This window comes from Gastrolobium bilobum, unplaced genomic scaffold (genome assembly GCF_033153095.1).
Source record: "Gastrolobium bilobum isolate Gb01-03AN ecotype WA unplaced genomic scaffold, APGP_CSIRO_Gbil_v1 utg2447, whole genome shotgun sequence".
NCBI classification, from domain to species: Eukaryota; Viridiplantae; Streptophyta; class Magnoliopsida; order Fabales; family Fabaceae; genus Gastrolobium; species Gastrolobium bilobum.
The window spans coordinates 9,427-27,989 of record NW_026898479.1 but is presented as its reverse complement, the minus strand read 5'-3'; the positions used below and the strand labels follow the sequence as shown (position 1 = coordinate 27,989).

The 18,563-nt window shown below is 38.9% G+C and overlaps 1 protein-coding gene across 1 annotated transcript; it reads left to right on the top strand.

Annotated features, from left to right (window-relative positions):
- The first annotated feature begins 993 nt into the window (after positions 1-993).
- On the top strand, positions 994-6,548 carry LOC133316672 (1-acyl-sn-glycerol-3-phosphate acyltransferase BAT2, chloroplastic-like). The gene is made up of 8 exons (XM_061518450.1): positions 994-1,195; positions 1,308-1,351; positions 1,445-1,487; positions 1,599-1,790; positions 1,883-2,289; positions 2,439-2,540; positions 5,318-5,609; positions 5,884-6,548. The coding sequence occupies exons 1-7, from the start codon at positions 1,144-1,146 to the stop codon at positions 5,528-5,530; spliced, it is 1,053 nt and encodes a 350-aa protein (XP_061374434.1). The 5' UTR covers positions 994-1,143; the 3' UTR covers positions 5,531-5,609; positions 5,884-6,548.
- The last annotated feature ends 12,015 nt before the right edge of the window (positions 6,549-18,563 follow it).

Genomic DNA, 18,563 nt, shown 5'->3' with positions numbered 1-18,563 from the left:
AATAAGAAACCTACTCAAAGATATTTTTGTCAATATACTTTCGATCATGGCCAAGGCCTTTCTATTCATGATTTCCTTTTTTTTTTGTTCTTGCCTTCAGGCATCTCGACATTAAGGATGAGCTCATATAGGTCTTTGTAGAGCAGATGATCTTCCATCATCGGTCTCCAATATGTAAAGTTATCAGTAGTCAACTTGAACATGTCTCCGTCATAGGATATTCTGTTGGTCTTGTCTTCTGCCGAACCCTTTGAACTCGGGCTCTGATACCACCGTTGGGATGTGGTCCCTCAATTTGTGCGGAAGTGATTCACAAATCGGTGAGCAGGGTTCTCAGCTCGACATTTTAAGGTTGGTTGACGCCACAAGGTCAGCCAAATTGCATAAACAAGAAAAATGCATAAAGAAGAGAGAGTAAAACACAACAAATTTAACATTAAAAACCTTCTCTAATGCATAAAGGTAAAAAGCAGGGTAGCTAGTCTAGAAAATCTTCCATTGTGAATAGTAGGATTATAAAGGATTCAAACTTTCCTAATCTCACTGGAGTTATACTCAAACTTTATCAATAATGGTAGTTACAAGGTTCTTCTATAAAGAGGTCTCATACTCAAACTTCTCTTCGAAAGTTTTCATTAATCTCACTTGGCTCTCTAACCGATTACAAATGTTTTCTTAAGCTTGTAAAGGTAAAACGGATATTCTATACCTTCTTCTAAAATCTTCATCAATAATAAAGTGAGTAACATTTATTGAGATGGTTAATCAGAAATTAAGCTATGCAGTGGTGCATGCTTAGCCACCAAATGCAGGAACTGACGTACCCCCAACATGTTTTTTAGCATTTCACTTCTAATATATATTTAATTTCTTAAAGTAATTTGGGTAATTTAAAAATATAAAATATGTTTTTAATAAAAGAAAAAACGGACAATGAGTGAAAGAGAGACTTGAGAATTAGGAGAGTGACAAATATGCAAACGTGAATGGCAAAAAGCGAAAGAAACAAAAGGATAAAGCGGAGAGGAACGACGATTGATGAGGATGAGATTGATGCTTTGAAATTTGCGATATCGGATATGGAAAAAAACCACACACCCAAACCCTAACCGCCAAATATTCATTCTTCCATCCATTCGTGCCATGGAAGTTGCTTCTCTCTCTTCCTCTTCTCCAATCAATCTTCCCCATCTCTGTTAGTTTCACCTTTCCTCTCTTTCTCTCTCTAACTCCTTCACATGTTTTTTTTTTTGACTCTATTGCTTCTTTTTCTTTTTCTTTTTCTTTTTCTTTAATCTCCTCTGTAGGTCACAAAGAAGCGAGATTCTTGGCGGGACTCTCTTCCACCCTCGTACGCAATTCTTGATCATTATTATTTTTTTCACATCTTTATTTATTATATGTTCTGTTGGTTTTATTTGATTGAATCCCACTCATGTTGCAGTTCTTCACTTATAAACGTCCAATTTTGAGGACTTCCCATAATCGTAAGTGTTTCATATCAAAGTTTACTACCTCTTTGAAACTGATTTGGTGTTAAGCGTTTAAATGTGTTACAGTCCCAAGACTTATGTATTTTAACTTCTTTTCCTATATAGCTTCTCAAAGTAGCGTGCTAGGCATTCCCAAGAAGCATAGAAATGTGTCGTTGCTGTCTTTTTGTTACAAAGAAGAGTTTTGTGGATCTCATTACACACATAAATTGCATGTTGGAAATGAATTCCCCAGGGATATAGTTGTAAGATCTGGAATTACTGCATCTGGGTCTACAGATGGCTACTCACTACCTGGTTTGTATAAGAGTCTTGTTTGGTCAGGTTTCACGTTTTATATTTGAACTGGAATGCCATTTCATCATGTTTTGACCTTTGGTTTATTGCAGAACTGAAAATGGAATCAAAAGTCAGGGGAGCTTGTTTTCATGCTGTTACTGCCTTTGCTGCTGTGTTTCTTTTTGTATTGATGCTGGTTGGACATCCATCTGTGCTCTTGTTTGATCGCCACCGAAGAAAGTTCCATCATTTTGTTGCCAAAGTCTGGGCTATGCTGAGTGTGGCGCCTTTTTTCAAAATCAAATTTGAGGGGCTTGAGAATCTGCCGCCCCCAGATACTCCTGCTGTGTATGTTTCAAATCATCAGAGCTTTCTGGATATATATACTCTTCTTACACTTGGGAGAAGCTTTAACTTCATAAGCAAGACTGGGATATTCCTCATTCCAATAATTGGGTGGGCAATGTTTCTTTTGGGCACCATTCCTTTAAAACGCATGGACAGCCGAAGCCAGCTGGTATTCTTCATTGTTATTGTTGCAGTTAATTTTAACCAGCTCTTCTTGATTAGGATGTCGAAGTTTTGTATGAAGTTGTTTTCCCCCTTTTGGATTTAAAGATACAGATAACTCTCAAATCATGGTTCTGTTTGTTTCTTCACATGTAGGATTGTCTTAAACGATGCATGGATCTTATCAAGAAAGGAGCCTCTGTTTTTTTCTTTCCAGAGGGAACTCGCAGTAAAGATGGAAAACTAGGCGCTTTCAAGGTGAGTTTGTGTAAAAAATTCTTGTAATCTTAATATATATATGGGGCAGGATATTCTTACACCAGTGTAAGAGTTAGAAGTCTTACACTCAATCTTGAGTATTGATCCACTTGTATCCAATGGCTCACATTATTAAAAAATTAAAGCCCTTAGATATAAGTGAGATTAATGGTCAAGATTGAGAGTGTAACTTACACTGGTGTAAAATGATCCTGACCCTATATATATATATATATATATATATATATATATATATATATATATATATATATATATATATATTGGTATATGTGGAGGGCATTAAGCCCAGAGAACAAACAAAACAACAAACAATATTACTGGTCCAACATACTAGGAGCTAGTACTATCCTATTCAAAGACTTCCTAGGAGGAAAATTCTGCATCATGCTTGGAGGGGGATCGCTGAGAGCAATAAGCCCTTGGTCGTGGCAATTGAAGCCCAGTTTTGCGCATCAGTCAGCACCAAAATTTTCTTCACGAGGGATCTAACAGAGCCAAACTTTCCGGTCCCTCCCCATTAGCTCACGAATGCACCTAATCAAGTGAGACAAACCAGCTCTCTCCCAGCCTTCCTTTATGCAGGTCAGTGCGTCTAAGGAGTCACTCTCCAGGACAACCTCCTTAATGTTTAGACTCCAAGCATACCTCAGGCCCTGCATGCATCCCCACAGTTCTGCTTCCACCACATCGCATCTGCCAATGTGGTAGGAGAATCCTCCAATCTATTCCCCCTTATAGTTCCGAATGCGTCCACCACAGGAAGCGTCAAGATTGACTCGGGGGACACAACCTTATTTATCTTTGTAGATAATCATGATTTAAGAAGAAATCAATCGTAGATCATGATGAGTTATATGTTATTGAGAAATAAAAAGAGCACATAACCTTGGACACAAGTGGGGCCACTTCTTCATAAATAATAGCTAAAGGATGGAAAAGTAGTAAAAGTGTGATATATTATATTTTACTGATAAAAAAGATGTGCTGTAATCACTATTTTAAATACCTAATACACCTATTTATACTAATAATCTAGCCTTCTGTGTCAAGTACTATTGTAGAACACTCAATACATGCCTAACCCTGTAACAGTTCTAACATAACCCAATCCAACTCTAGATGACTGCTAGAGAGATAACAAAATGAGCACTGCATTAGAGAGATAATACAGCAAAAAGATAGCTGGAATAATGCACAATTGAAAGGGGTGGTTGAAATGTTGGATGGCTGAGGAGGTAAAGGCACTGCATGGCTGGGAGTTTTTTTGGGCAATACTTTGGGTCCTTATTGATCTCGCCCTCTGAGTCTAGTGGTGGGGTCAGTTCATCTATTGGAGACCAAGAAGTTGGAGAACTAGATTCAAAAGCCACCATAGTAAGGTAAAACATGCCTGATAAGTGGTCACAGCAACTATTGTTGACTGGAAAGGTGTGAGAGCCATGGATACAAGGAAGAACTAAGATTCTAGTGGCTGGAATTGGTGCACAACTATAAGGAGAGAATCATGGAACAAAGACAGGAAAAGGAGAAACAAAAGGATTTTTATATTTTGGAAAACTCAGCAATGGAATGGTGGCTGCTTTAGGTCACTAAGGTTGGTGTTGCTTTGATACTGTGTTGAAATTATAGCAAAAGGATTGAAAAGTTGGAAAATAGAGAAATAATACATTTTACTGATAATGGGATGTGTTGTGATCACTAACCTAGTACTTTTGTATGCTAACTAGTGTATTTCCTGTATGTTATTATTGGTTCAGCATGAACTTTATTATCAAATAACACAATACAAAGAAAGTACTTATCAAATTAATATGATAAAGTTTGGATAATATAATGGGAATAATACCTGTCTTTGGTAAAAGAAGATGATTTAATACAAAAAAAGAAAAGAAAAAAAGTAGAAGATGATTACCTTGGAAAATATATAAATTGGAGTATTAGGGTTTCCCCATAATGATGGGTTGACAATAATAAAAAAATTAAGGTTGGATATGATAATTAGGATGAGACACAGGAATTTGACAGAATGACATGGACTGAATTTTAGTAGGGAGATTGACTCACAGGAATTTGACATGTGGCATTGTTGACAAGGCATGAATTGTGTTTTATACTATATTTAACTAGTGTAGTTAAACTAGTACAAGCACAACCTAATAACATTACGAACTCAACAAGACCCATAAAACTGTAAGAATAATAATAACATTACAAAATGAAGCAACAGCTGAACTCTAAATCTAAATTTATATTTTACTTACTTTGGGCTTGACTCGCTTGAGGTCTCTGTTTTTCCTTCCTGTCTCCACATGGGAATGGCATGCTTGGGACTGGGATGCTCACCTAGATAGGAAGCATGACCAAGGTGACACATTGGCATTAGATCACCTGATGAAGTTTTGTAGAGAGACGTAATGATTATATAGCAGCTATTCCTCTGGCTCCTTTCTCTCTTGGACCCAGCACATAGAGATGATTGAAGGGGGTATCAGGACTCTTAGTTTTCTGGCAAGTTTCAATATCTTCGGCTCTCCTAAGCTGGGACTAAAATATAGAACCTGGCCTGCAGCTTATATGATGGTTAAATGCATATGTTGTGTGATAAGAATAATGTAGTAGCATATCCACATTAAGATCAATTCTTTGAACTCTTATGTTTTCTGCTGCTTTTTTTTTTAAGAATATCTATATGCTGTCTGAGATTTCATGTCATTGAACTAACTGTGAATATGTTATCTTTTGTTGGGGATGTGCAGAGGGGTGCTTTCAGTGTTGCTGCAAAGACAAATGCACCAGTGGTACCAATTACCCTTATTGGAACTGGCCAAATCATGCCAGCAGGAAGGGAGGGTATAGTGAACTTAGGTTCTGTGAAAGTTGTTATACATAAACCTATAGATGGAAATGATCCTGATATGTTATGTAAAGAAGCTAGGAAGACAATCGCAAGTGTGCTGACTCAAACCTGAGAAATGTACTGCAAAGGAGTTCTTTTAATTTTTATTACATTGGACTGAAACCTCCCATGCCTTGAAGTGAATTGGTAAGGTAAATGATCCAATGCCTGCCTTTTACCTGATTAGGGACCATTGGTACCTTGTAGCAAGTAAATTTCTATATTGTATAGCTCAACTGTGGTCAGATATGTATAGTATTGTGGTTTGTATGCAAGATTCGTTTCTGTTACAATTATAAGATCACAATTTTGCGTTTAAGTCTTGTGTGTATGTTGGGTTGGTTGTTTTTTTTTTTTTTTGTTGGGGTTTTCTGGGATGAATTAATCTTGTTTATACTAAACATTTTGTTACTTCCTGTGGTGCAGTCATGCTTTAATTAGGTGGAACTATTTTGATTCATGTTGGAGCACCAGGACTACTAGCTTTGAGTTTGCACCTATTCAGTCATTGAGGTTCTTTCTTGGTTCCTCCGAGTTTTTCTTTGGGGAGGGAGGAGGGGGCTGTGAGGTTTATCATTTGCATCTTCAGCGTCAAGAGGTTGATGGATCCGGATCAGACTGCACCTCTTACCGTTTTTTATCTAATGGTTAAAATTTTTTAGGGTTAAAGACTTATGTCGTGCGAGAAGAATATCTTCTCCTACACATATAATAAACATGAGGGTCCGATTGAAAAGAGAAGAGAAAAAAACTTTAGTTGGATCCACATGTTTGTTGTGTGTATGTGCAGGAAAAGAAATTTTTTCCATGTAACATGAGAAGTCTTTGACCCAATTTTTTATATCATGTTTACTTTTAACACTTTATCATAAAAAATAATAAATCGAAAGGTAAGATGCTCTTCAGTTTTAAGTCGTGATCCAGTGATTGATTAACTACTGTACCTGTATACCTAGAGAAAAATTATGCGTTTTTAGGGAAATGAGTAAGGGAATATGCGAACTAGAATGGCTTGTAGGTTAGAAGTTGATGATATTGATATTTTATAGTTGTTTAACGCTTGTATTAGTAAATACTATTTATGAAGTCATTTACAGTCATTACGTTTTTGCAAGAGAGAACGTTGAAAAAGTAATGTTAAACGTAAAACCGATTTTTATATACAATATGGCATCCAGCTTTGCACGTTTTTAGTCTTTTAGTATGATAAATCAGCCAGTTGTCGTCGTCGTCGTCTTCTTTTACTATCTAATTTTCAGTTTTTCTTTCGCCAATAGAATATTCATTCAGAACTTTCCTAGTTGTAGGATCAGTGTATCATTCCAAAAAGATTTCAAGGTTGTTAAGATTTTAAGCAGTTTAATATTATCTCTTTTACACGAAAAGTTGTCTAATAAATGTTATTTGTTAAATTAAAAATTGTGATGCAAATTATTATTTATAAAATTTATTTACTTAGAAGTTGATTAGTATTTTATGACCATTTATTAATGCAGATATGTATAATGTAATTTTGGTTAAATTAGGTCTACATAATTTTACTGTATTTAATTATATCCTCATAATTTATTTTTTTTAATGATTTTCCTATACTTCCAATTTTTTTTAAGGAAGTTCTTATTAGAAGATAGTTGTTTAGACTCTTTTAACGAATGATTACAGTCGTATGTCATTTTGTCTTACTGTTATAGGTTTTACGAATTTATTTGTAAAATTCTACAATTAATAGGGATTTAATAGATAAAATGTTAAATTATAGATGTCTATTAATATATGTTTTTTTAAGAAGTATACCATTTTAAGTAATAAGGACATATTTGAAATTTTAATTAAATCATTAAGACATGCAGGGTCGTTTGATCCTCTAATTATTTTTTTATAATAGTAATCCTATAACTTTTGTAAAGTAGAAATAATTAGTTATTGTTCATTAGTGTTGTACATGTGATGTCCAATAAGGATGGATTCATGCTTCTATTTACGGATAAATGGTAGAGATGTTTGACAATGGTGTAACAGTGGTATTCATGGTGTACCAGTAGTTTTTTCAGCCAACAGTTCGATGGAAATAATCAATGATGAGTGTGTGTACATGTGGGGACGTGTGAATATTGTAGATAGTTGAAGGCCCTGAATGCTCTGCTGTAAGCATGTTACCTTGACACTGTATCAGCCTTTTATAAAGGCTTTGTGGCACTTGATGAGTGTGTAAGGTGATCCTAGAGCATGAAATCCGCAAGTGGTGATTATGGTGGTGTAGTGGTGACAGGGAGATCGTGGGGGCAAACCCATGATGATGATGCAGGTTGGTGGGCGAATGCATTCTGCCCATGAACAAGAGCAACCTCCTTCCTTGCCAAGCGCTCGGGCACTAGTTCTAAAGTAGAGCCCTAATTTGAGAAGCCATCTTGAAAAATAAGCCTCCCTAGCTCGGAGTTGTGTAAGTGGAACTCCGAGGTAAGAGTGTTACCTATCCACTTACCTGGTCCGCCTCGCTTGCAAGCCAGTGGACGGTCCACTCCTGATGGCTTAACTGACATGGCAGAACTCCATAGCCAGAAAGCGAAACTTGGGAAATTCTGATAGCTCGGAGTTGAGTTCCGGGGAACAATTTAAGGAAATTTTTTTAGTGGATCAGGCTCAGGGTATTCCTTCCACCAAGTGTGACAATTGGAAAAATTTGTTTTTCTCTCCCTCCCTTCCTTTTCAGTTCATTGGAGTTAGGGGTGTAAATGGGTCAGGTTAGGTCGGGCTTTGGCCTTCCTGGCCTACGCCTACGTAAAAAAATATTCAGCTTATCTGGCCTATTGGCCTATTAAAGACTTTGTTTTGTAGGTTAGGCCTGACCTATTTTAAAAAATTAGAAAGCCCGATATGGCCTACAGGCCTTGTAGGCCTCCCACTGCAGATACTAAGCAAAGAAAATAATTATATAGAGCAAAGAAAGTTTCACTCATGCATGCACAAATACTTCTCATAAGAAATAAAAAATGACAAGCAAGAGTTAACATAATACCCCAGCTCTATAATGTAGATCAAAGGGTAATTAGAGTCAAAGAAATGAGAAAAATAAGTAAGAAAGATTCTTGGACAAATACCCCAACACAAATACTTTTCATTTATGCATGCATGCATAAATATTCTCGGACATGTATCCGAGTATCATCCTCCTAAGGAAACAAAGATCAGTTGTATATTCATCATATGGATAACCAAATGGATCTATATTCCATCGAAAAATACCTGTCAGGATGATATACTAAAAGGTGTAATCATCCACATCGTCGTCATCAGTAGCACCAAGACGATTTGGATTGTACCTATCTTGGAACAAGCGTGTGAACATCAGACTGTAAAGATCCAGACTATCCAGACCAAGCTCATCGTCGGTGGTTACTTCAGTAGTAGATGAATCGAGTTGCTCCCCTTCGCTTGCAGTTTCATGCCCCTATTCGCTTGCGATTTCGCTTGCAGTTTTATGCTCCCCTTCGCTTGCGGTTTCGCTTGCAGTTTCGTGCTCCCCTTCGCTAGCGGTTTCATAAATGGATGTTGACGAATCGAACTTTCAATCGCTTGCACTTTCGTAAATGGATGATGGCGAATCTGCTTCAGTACTAACAGTGCTCACACCAAAATTCGATTCAACTTCACCCGTATTCCGTAAATGGATCGGAAAAATTAAGAAGTTGGAGATAATATTCACCATTAGGGGTGTAAATGGGTCAGGCTAGGTCGGGCTTTGGCCTTCCTGGCCTAAGCCTACGTAAATTTTTTTTCAGCCTATTGGCCTATTAAAGGCTTTGTTTTATAGATCAGGTCTGACCTATTTTTAAAAATTAGAAAGCCTGATATCGCCTACAGGCCTTGTAGGCCTCCCACAACAGATACTAAGCAAAGAAAATAATTATATAGAGCAAACAAAGTTTCATTCATGCATGCACAAATACTTCTCATAAGAAATAAAAAATGACAAACAAGAGTCAACATAATACCCCAGCTCTATAATGTAGATCAAAGGGTAATTAGAGTCAAAGAAATGAGATCAACTGTATATTCATCATACCGATAACCTAATGGATCCATATTCCGTCAGAAAATACTTGTCAATATGATATACTAAGGGGTGTAATCATCCACATCGTCGTCATCTGTAGCACCAAGATGATTTAGATTGTACCTGTCTTGGAACAAGCGTGCGAACATAATACTGTAAAGATCCAGACTTTCAAAACCAAGCTCATCGTCGGTGCTTACTTCAGTAGTAGATGAATCGAGGTGCTCCCCTTCGCTTGACGTTTCGTGCCCCCATTCGCTTGCGATTTTGCTTGCAGTTTCGGGCTCCCCATCGCTTGCGGTTTCGCTTGCAGTTTTGCTTGTAGTTTCGTGCTCCCCTTAGCTTGCGGTTTCATAAATGGATGTTGACGAATCGAACTCTCTATCTCTTGCACTTTCGTAAATAGATGTGGGCGAATCTGCTTCAGTACTAACAGTGCTCAGACCAAAGTTTGATTCAACCTCACCCGTATTCCATAAATGGATCGGAACAACGAAGAAGCTGGAGAGAATATTCACCATTAGGGGTGTAAATGAGTCAGGCTAGGCCAGACTTTGGCCATCCTGGCCTAAGCCTACATAAAAAAATATTAAGCCTGTTGGCCTATTAAAGTCTCTGTTTTATAGGTCAGGCCTGACCTATTTTTAAAAATTAGAAAGCCTGATATGACCTACAGGCCTTTTAGGCCTCCCACTGCAGATACTAAGCAAAGAAAATAATTATATAGAGCAAATAAAGTTTCATTCTTGCATGCACAAATACTTCTTATAAGAAATAAAAAATGACAAGCAAGAGTCAACATAATACCCCAGCTCTATAATGTAGATCAAAGGGTAATTAGAGTCAAAGAAATGAGGAAAATAAGAAAGAAAGATTCTCGGACAAATACCCCAACACAAAGACTTTTCATTCATGCATGCATGCACAAATATTCTCGAACATGTATTCGAGTATCATCCTCCTAAGGTAGCAAAGATCAGTTGTATATTCATCATACGGATAACCAAATGGATCGATATTCCTTCGGAAAATACATGTCAAGATGATATACTAAAAGGTGGAATTATCCACATCGTCGTCATCAGCACCAAGACGATTTGGATTGTGCCTGTCTTGGAACAAGCGTGCGAACATCAGACAATATAGTTCCAGACTTTCAAGACCAAGCTCATTGTCGGTGGTTACTTCAGTAGTAGATGAATCGAGCTACTCCCCTTCGCTTGATGTTACGTGCCCCCGTTCGCTTGCGATTTTGCTTGCAGTTTCGGGCTCCCCATCGCTTGCGGTTTCGCTTGCAGTTTCGTGCTCCCCTTCGCTTGCGGTTTCGCTTGCAGTTTCGTGCTCCCTTTCGCTTGCAGTTTCATGCTCCCCTTCGCTTGCAGTTTCGTGGTCCCCTCGCTTGCGGTTTCAATTGCAGTTTCGTGCTCCCCTTCGCTAGCAATTCCATAAATGGATGTTGACGAATGAAACTTTCCATCGCTTGCACTTTCGTAAATGGATGTGAGCGAATCTGCTTCAGTACTAACAGTGCTCAGACCAAAATTCGATTCAACTTCACCCGTATTCCGTAAATGGATCGGAACAACGAAGAAGCTAGAGAGAATATTCACCATTAGGGGTCTAAATGGGCCAAGCTAGGTCGGGCTTTGGCCTTCTTGGTCTAAGCCTACATAAAAAAATATGCAGCCTATCTGGTCTATTGGCCTATTAAAGGCTTTGTTTTATAGGTCAGGCTGGACTTATTTTTAATAATTAGAAAGCGTGATATGGCTTACAGGCCTTGTAGGCCTCCCACTGCAGATACTAAGACAAGAAAATAATTATATAGAGCAAAGAAAGTTTCATTCATGCATGCACAAATACTTCTCATAAGAAATAAAAAACGACAAGCAAGAGTCAACATAATACCCCAGCTCTATAATGTAGATCAAAGGGTAATTAGAGTCAAAGAAATGAGGAAAATAAGAAAGAAAGATTCTCGGACAAATACCCCAACACAAATACTTTTCATTCATGCATGCATGCACAAATATTCTCGGACATGTATCCGAGTATCATCCTCCTAAGGAAACAAAGATCAGCTATATATTCATCATACGGATAACCAAATGGATCCATATTCCGTCGGAAAATACCTGTCAAGATGATATACTAAAAGGTGTAATCATCCACATCGTCGTCATCAGTAGCACCAAGACGATTTGGATTGTACCTGTCTTGGAACAAGCGTGCGAACATAAGACTGTATAGATCCAGACTATCAAGACCAAGCTCATCGTCGGTGGTTACTTAAGTAGTAGATGAATCGAGCAGCTCCCCTTCGCTTGCAGTTTCGTGCCCCTATTCGCTTGCAGTTTCATGCTCCCCTTCGCTTGCGGTTTCGCTTGCAGTTTCGTGGTCCCCTTCGCTTGCGGTTTCGATTGCAGTTTCGTGCTCCCCTTCGCTAGCAATTTCATAAATGGATGTTGACGAATGAAACTTTCCATCGCTTGCACTTTCGTAAATGGATGTGAGCGAATCTGCTTCAGTACTAACAGTGCTCAGACCAAAATTCGATTCAACTTTACCCGTATTCCGTAAATGGATCGGAACAACGAAGAAGCTGGAGAGAATATCCACCATTAGGGGTGTAAATGGGCCAGTCTAGGTCGGGCTTTGGCCTTCTTGGCTTAAGACTACGTAAAAAAATATTCAGCCTTGGCCTATTGGCTTATTAAAGGCTTTGTTTAATAGGTCAAGCCTGTCCTATTTTTTAAAAATTAGAAAGCCTAATATGGCCTACAGGCCTTGTAGGCCTCCCATTGCACATAGTAAGCAAAGAAAATAATTATATAGACAAAAGAAATTTTCGTTCATGGATGCACAAATACTTCTCATAAGAAATAAAAAATGACAAGCAAGAGTCAACATAATACCCCAGCTCTATAATGTAGATCAAAGGGTAATTAGAGTCAAAGAAATGAGGAAAATAAGAAAGAAAGATTCTCGGACAAATACCCCAACACTTATACTTTTCATTCATGCATGCATGCACAATATTTCTCGGACATGTATCCGAGTATCATCCTCCTAAGGAAACAAAGATCAACTGTATATTCATCATACGGATAACCAAATGGATCCATATTCCGTCGGAAAATACCTGTCAAGATGATATACTAAAAGGTGTAATCATCCACATCGTCGTCATCAGTAGCACCAAGACGATTTGGATTGTACCTGTCTTGGAACAAGCGTGCGAACATAAGACTGTATAGATCCAGACTATCAAGACCAAGCTCATTGTTCGTGGTTACTTCAGTAGTAGATGAATCGAGCTGCTCCCCTTCGCTTGCAGTTTCGTTCCCCCATTCGCTTGCGATTTCGCTCGCAGTTTCATGCTCCACTTCGCTTGCAGTTTCGTGCTCCCCCTCGCTTGCGGTTTTGATTGTAGTTTCGTGCTCCGCTTCGCTAGCGATTTCATAAATGGATGTTGACGAATGGAACTTTCCATCGCTTGCTCTTTCGTAAATGGATGTGAGCGAATCTGCTTCAGTACTAACAGTGCTCAGACCAAAATTCGATTCAACTTCACCCGTATTCCGTAAATGGATCGGAACAACGAAGAAGCTGGAGAGAATATTCACCATTAGGGGTCTAAATGGGCCAAGCTAGGTCGGGCTTTGGCCTTCTTGGTCTAAGCCTACATAAAAAAATATGCAGCCTATCTGGCCTATTGGCCTATTAAAGGCTTTGTTTTATAGGTCAGGCCGGACTTATTTTTAATAATTAGAAAGCGTGATGTGGCTTACAGGCCTTGTAGGCCTCCCACTGCAGATACTAAGACAAGAAAATAATTATATAGAGCAAAGAAAGTTTCATTCATGCATGCACAAATACTTCTCATAAGAAATAAAAAACGACAAGCAAGAGTCAACATAATACCCCAGCTCTATAATGTAGATCAAAGGGTAATTAGAGTCAAAGAAATGAGGAAAATAAGAAAGAAAGATTCTCGGACAAATACCCCAACACAAATACTTTTCATTCATGCATGCATGCACAAATATTCTTGGACATGTATCCGAGTATCATCCTCCTAAGGAAACAAAGATCAGCTATATATTCATCATACGGATAACCAAATGGATCCATATTCCGTCGGAAAATACCTGTCAAGATGATATACTAAAAGGTGTAATCATCCACATCGTCGTCATCAGTAGCACCAAGACGATTTGGATTGTACCTGTCTTGGAACAAGCGTGCGAACATAAGACTGTATAGATCCAGACTATCAAGACCAAGCTCATCGTCGGTGGTTACTTCAGTAGTAGATGAATCGAGCTGCTCCCCTTCGCTTGCAGTTTCGTGCCCCTTTTCGGTTGCGATTTCGCTTGCAGTTTCATGCTCCCCTTCGCTTGCGGTTTCGCTTGCAGTTTCGTGCTCCCCTTCGCTTGCGGTTTAGATTGCAGTTTCGTGCTCCCCTTCGCTAGCAGTTTTCATAAATGGATGTTGACGAATCGAACTTTCCATCGCTTGCACTTTCGTAAATGGATGTGGGCGAATCTGCATCAGTACTAACAGTGCTCAGACCAAAATTCGATTCAACTTCACCCGTATTCCGTAAATGGATCGGAACAACGAAGAAGCTGGAGAAAATATTCACCATTAGGGGTGTAAATGGGCCAGGCTAGGCCGGGCTTTGGCCTTCCTAGCCTAAGCCTACATAAAAAAATATTCAACCTATTGGCCTATTAAAGGCTTTGTTTTATAGGTCAGGCCTGACCTATTTTTAAAAATTAGAAAGCCTGATATGGCCTACAGGCCTTGTAGGCCTCCCACTACAGATACTAAGCAAAGAAAATAATTATATAGAGAAAAGAAAGTTTCATTCTTGCATGCACAAATACTTCTCATAAGAAATAAAAAATGACACGCCAGAGTCAACATAATACCCCAGCTCTATAATGTAGATCAAATGGTAATTAGAGTGAAAAAATGAGGAAAGTAAGAAAGAAAGATTCTCGGACAAATACCTCAACACAAATACTTTTCATTCATGCATGCATGCACAAATATTATCGGACATGTATCCGAGTATCATCCTCCTAAAGGAAAAAAGATCAGCTGTATATTCATCATACGGATAACCAAATGGATCCATATTCCGTCGGAAAATACCTGTCAAGATGATATACTAAAAGGTGTAATCATCCACATCGTCGTCATCAGTAGCACCAAGACGATTTGGATTGTACCTGTCTTGGAACAAGCGTGCGAACATCAGACAGTATAGTTCCAGACTATCAAGACCAAGCTCATTGTACGTGGTTACTTCAGTAGTAGATGAATCGAGCTGCTCCCCTTCGCTTGCAGTTTCATTCCCCCATTCGCTTGCGATTTCGCTTGCAGTTTCATGCTCCACTTCGCTTGCAGTTTCGTGCTCCCCTTCGCTTGCGGTTTTGATTGTAGTTTCGTGCTCCCCTTCGCTAGCGATTTCATAAATGGATGTTGACGAATGGAACTTTCCATCGCTTGCTCTTTCGTAAATGGATGTGAGCGAATCTGCTTCAGTACTAACAGTGCTCAGACCAAAATTCGATTCAACTTCACCCGTATTCCGTAAATGGATCGGAACAACGAAGAAGCTGGAGAGAATATTCACCATTAGGGGTCTAAATGGGCCAGGCTAGGTCGGGCTTTGGCCTTCTTGGTCTAAGCCTACATAAAAAAATATGCAGCCTATCTAGCCTATTAAAGGCTTTGTTTTATAGGTCAGGCCGGACTTATTTTTAATAATTAGAAAGCGTGATATGGCTTACAGGCCTTGTAGGCCTCCCACTGCAGATACTAAGACAAGAAAATAATTATATAGAGCAAAGAAAGTTTCATTCATGCATGCACAAATACTTCTCATAAGAAATAAAAAACGACAAGCAAGAGTCAACATAATACCCCAGCTCTATAATGTAGATCAAAGGGTAATTAGAGTCAAAGAAATGAGGAAAATAAGAAAGAAAGATTCTCGGACAAATACCCCAACACAAATACTTTTCATGCAAATATTCTCGGACATGTATCCGAGTATCATCCTCCTAAGGAAACAAAGATCAGCTATATATTCATCATACGGATAACCAAATGGATCCATATTCCGTCGGAAAATACCTGTCAAGATGATATACTAAAAGGTGTAATCATCCACATCGTCGTCATCAGTAGCACCAAGACGATTTGGATTGTACCTGTCTTGGAACAAGCGTGCGAACATAAGACTGTATAGATCCAGACTATCAAGACCAAGCTCATCGTCGGTGGTTACTTAAGTAGTAGATGAATCGAGCAGCTCCCCTTCGCTTGCAGTTTCGTGCCCCTATTCGCTTGCAGTTTCATGCTCCCCTTCGCTTGCGGTTTCGCTTGCAGTTTCGTGCTCCCCTCGCTTGCGGTTTCGATTGCAGTTTCGTGCTCCCCTTCGCTAGCAATTTCATAAATGGATGTTGACGAATGAAACTTTCCATCGCTTGCACTTTCGTAAATGGATGTGAGCAAATCTGCTTCAGTACTAACAGTGCTCAGACCAAAATTCGATTCAACTTCACCCGTATTCCGTAAATGGATCGGAACAACGAAGAAGCTGGAGAGAATATCCACCAATAGGGGAGTAAATGGGCCAGTTTAGGTCGGGCTTTGGCCTTCTTGGCTTAAGACTACGTAAAAAAATATTCAGCCTTGGCCTATTGGCTTATTAAAGGCTTTGTTTAATAGGTCAGGCCTGTCCTATTTTTAAAAAATTAGAAAGCCGCCTACAGGCCTTGTAGGCCTCCCATTGCATAAAGTAAGCAAAGAAAATAATTATATAGAGAAAAGAAATTTTCATTCATGGATGCACAAATACTTCTCATAAGAAATAAAAAATGACAAGCAAGAGTCAACATAATACCCCAGCTCTATAATGTAGATCAAAGGGTAATTAGAGTCAAAGAAATGAGGAAAATAAGAAAGAAAGATTCTCGGACAAATACCCCAACACTTATACTTTTCATTCATGCATGCATGTACAAATATTCTCGGACATGTATCCGAGTATCATCCTCCTAAGGAAACAAAGATCAATTGTATATTCATCATACGGATAACCAAATGGATCCATATTTCATCGAAAAATACCTGTCAAGATGATATACTAAAAGGTGTAATCATCCACATCGTCGTCATCAGTAGCACCAAGACGATTTGGATTGTACCTCTCTTGGAACAAGCGTGCGATCATAAGACTGTATAGATCCAGACTATCAAGACCAAGCTCATTGTTCGTGGTTACTTCAGTAGTAGATGAATCGAGCTGCTCCCCTTCGCTTGCAGTTTCATTACCCCATTCGCTTGCGATTTCGCTCGCAGTTTCATGCTCCACTTCGCTTGCAGTTTCGTGCTCCCCTTCGCTTGCGGTTTTGATTGTAGTTTCGTGCTCCCCTTCGCTAGCAATTTCATAAATGGATGTTGACGAATGAAACTTTCCATCGCTTGCACTTTCGTAAATGGATGTGAGCGAATCTGCTTCAGTACTAACAGTGCTCAGACCAAAATTCGATTCAACTTCACCCGTATTCCGTAAATGGATCGGAACAACGAAGAAGCTGGAGAGAATATTCACCATTAGGGGTCTAAATGGGCCAGGCTAGTTCGGGCTTTAGCCTTCTTGGGTTAAGCCTACATAAAAAAATATGCAGCCTATCTGGCCTATTGGCCTATTAAAGGCTTTGTTTTATAGGTCAGGCCTGACTTATTTTTAATAATTAGAAAGCGTGATATGGCTTACAGGCCTTGTAGGCCTCCCACTGCAGATACTAAGACAAGAAAATAATTATATAATGCAAAGAAAGTTTCATTCATGCATGCACAAATACTTCTCATAAGAAATAAAAAACGACAAGCAAGAGTCAACATAATACCCCAGCTCTATAATGTAGATCAAAGGGTAATTAGAGTCAAAGAAATGAGGAAAATAAGAAAGAAAGATTCTCAGACAAATACCCCAACACAAATACTTTTCATTCATGCATGCATGCACAAATATTCTCGGACATGTATCCGAGTATCATCCTCCTAAGGAAACAAAGATCAGCTATATATTCATCATACGGATAACCAAATGGATCCATATTCCGTCGGAAAATACCTGTCAAGATGATATACTAAAAGGTGTAATCATCCACATCGTCGTCATCAGTAGCACCAAGACGATTTGGATTGTACATGCCTTGGAACAAGCGTGCGAACATAAGACTGTATAGATCCAGACTATTAAGACCAAGCTCATTGTCGGTTGTTACTTCAGTAGTAGATGAATCGAGCTGCTCCCCTTCACTTGCAGTTTCGTGCCCCTATTCGCTTGCAGTTTCATGCTCCCCTTCGCTTGCGGTTTCGCTTGCAGTTTCGTGCTCCCCTTCGCTTGCGGTTTCGATTGCAGGTTTGTGCTCCCCTTCGCTAGCGGTTTCATAAATAGATGTTGACGAATCAAACTTTCCATCGCTTGCACTTTCGTAAATGGATGTGGGCGAATCTGCTTCAGTACTAACAGTGCTCAGACCAAAATTCGATTCAACTTCACCTGTATTACGTAAATGGATCGGAACAACGAAGAAGTTGGAGAGAATATTCACCATTAGGGGTGTCAATTGGCCAGGCGAGGACGGGCTTTGGCCTTCCTGTCCTAAGCCTACGTAAAAAAAAATTCAGCCTACCTGGGCTATTGTCCTAATAAAGGCTTTGTTTTATTGGTCAGGCCTGACCTATATTTTAAAATTAAAAAGCCTGATATGGCCTACAGATCTTGTAGGCTTCCCACCGCAAATACTAAGCAAAGAAAATAATTATATAGAGCAAAGAAAGTTTCATTCATGCATGCACAAATACTTCTCATAAGAAATAAAAAATGAAAACAAAAGTCAACATAATAGCCCAGCTCTATAATATAGATCAAAGGGTAATTAGAGTCAAAGAAACGAGATCATCTGTATATTCATCATACGGATAACCTAATGGATCCATATTCCGTCGGAAAATACCTGTC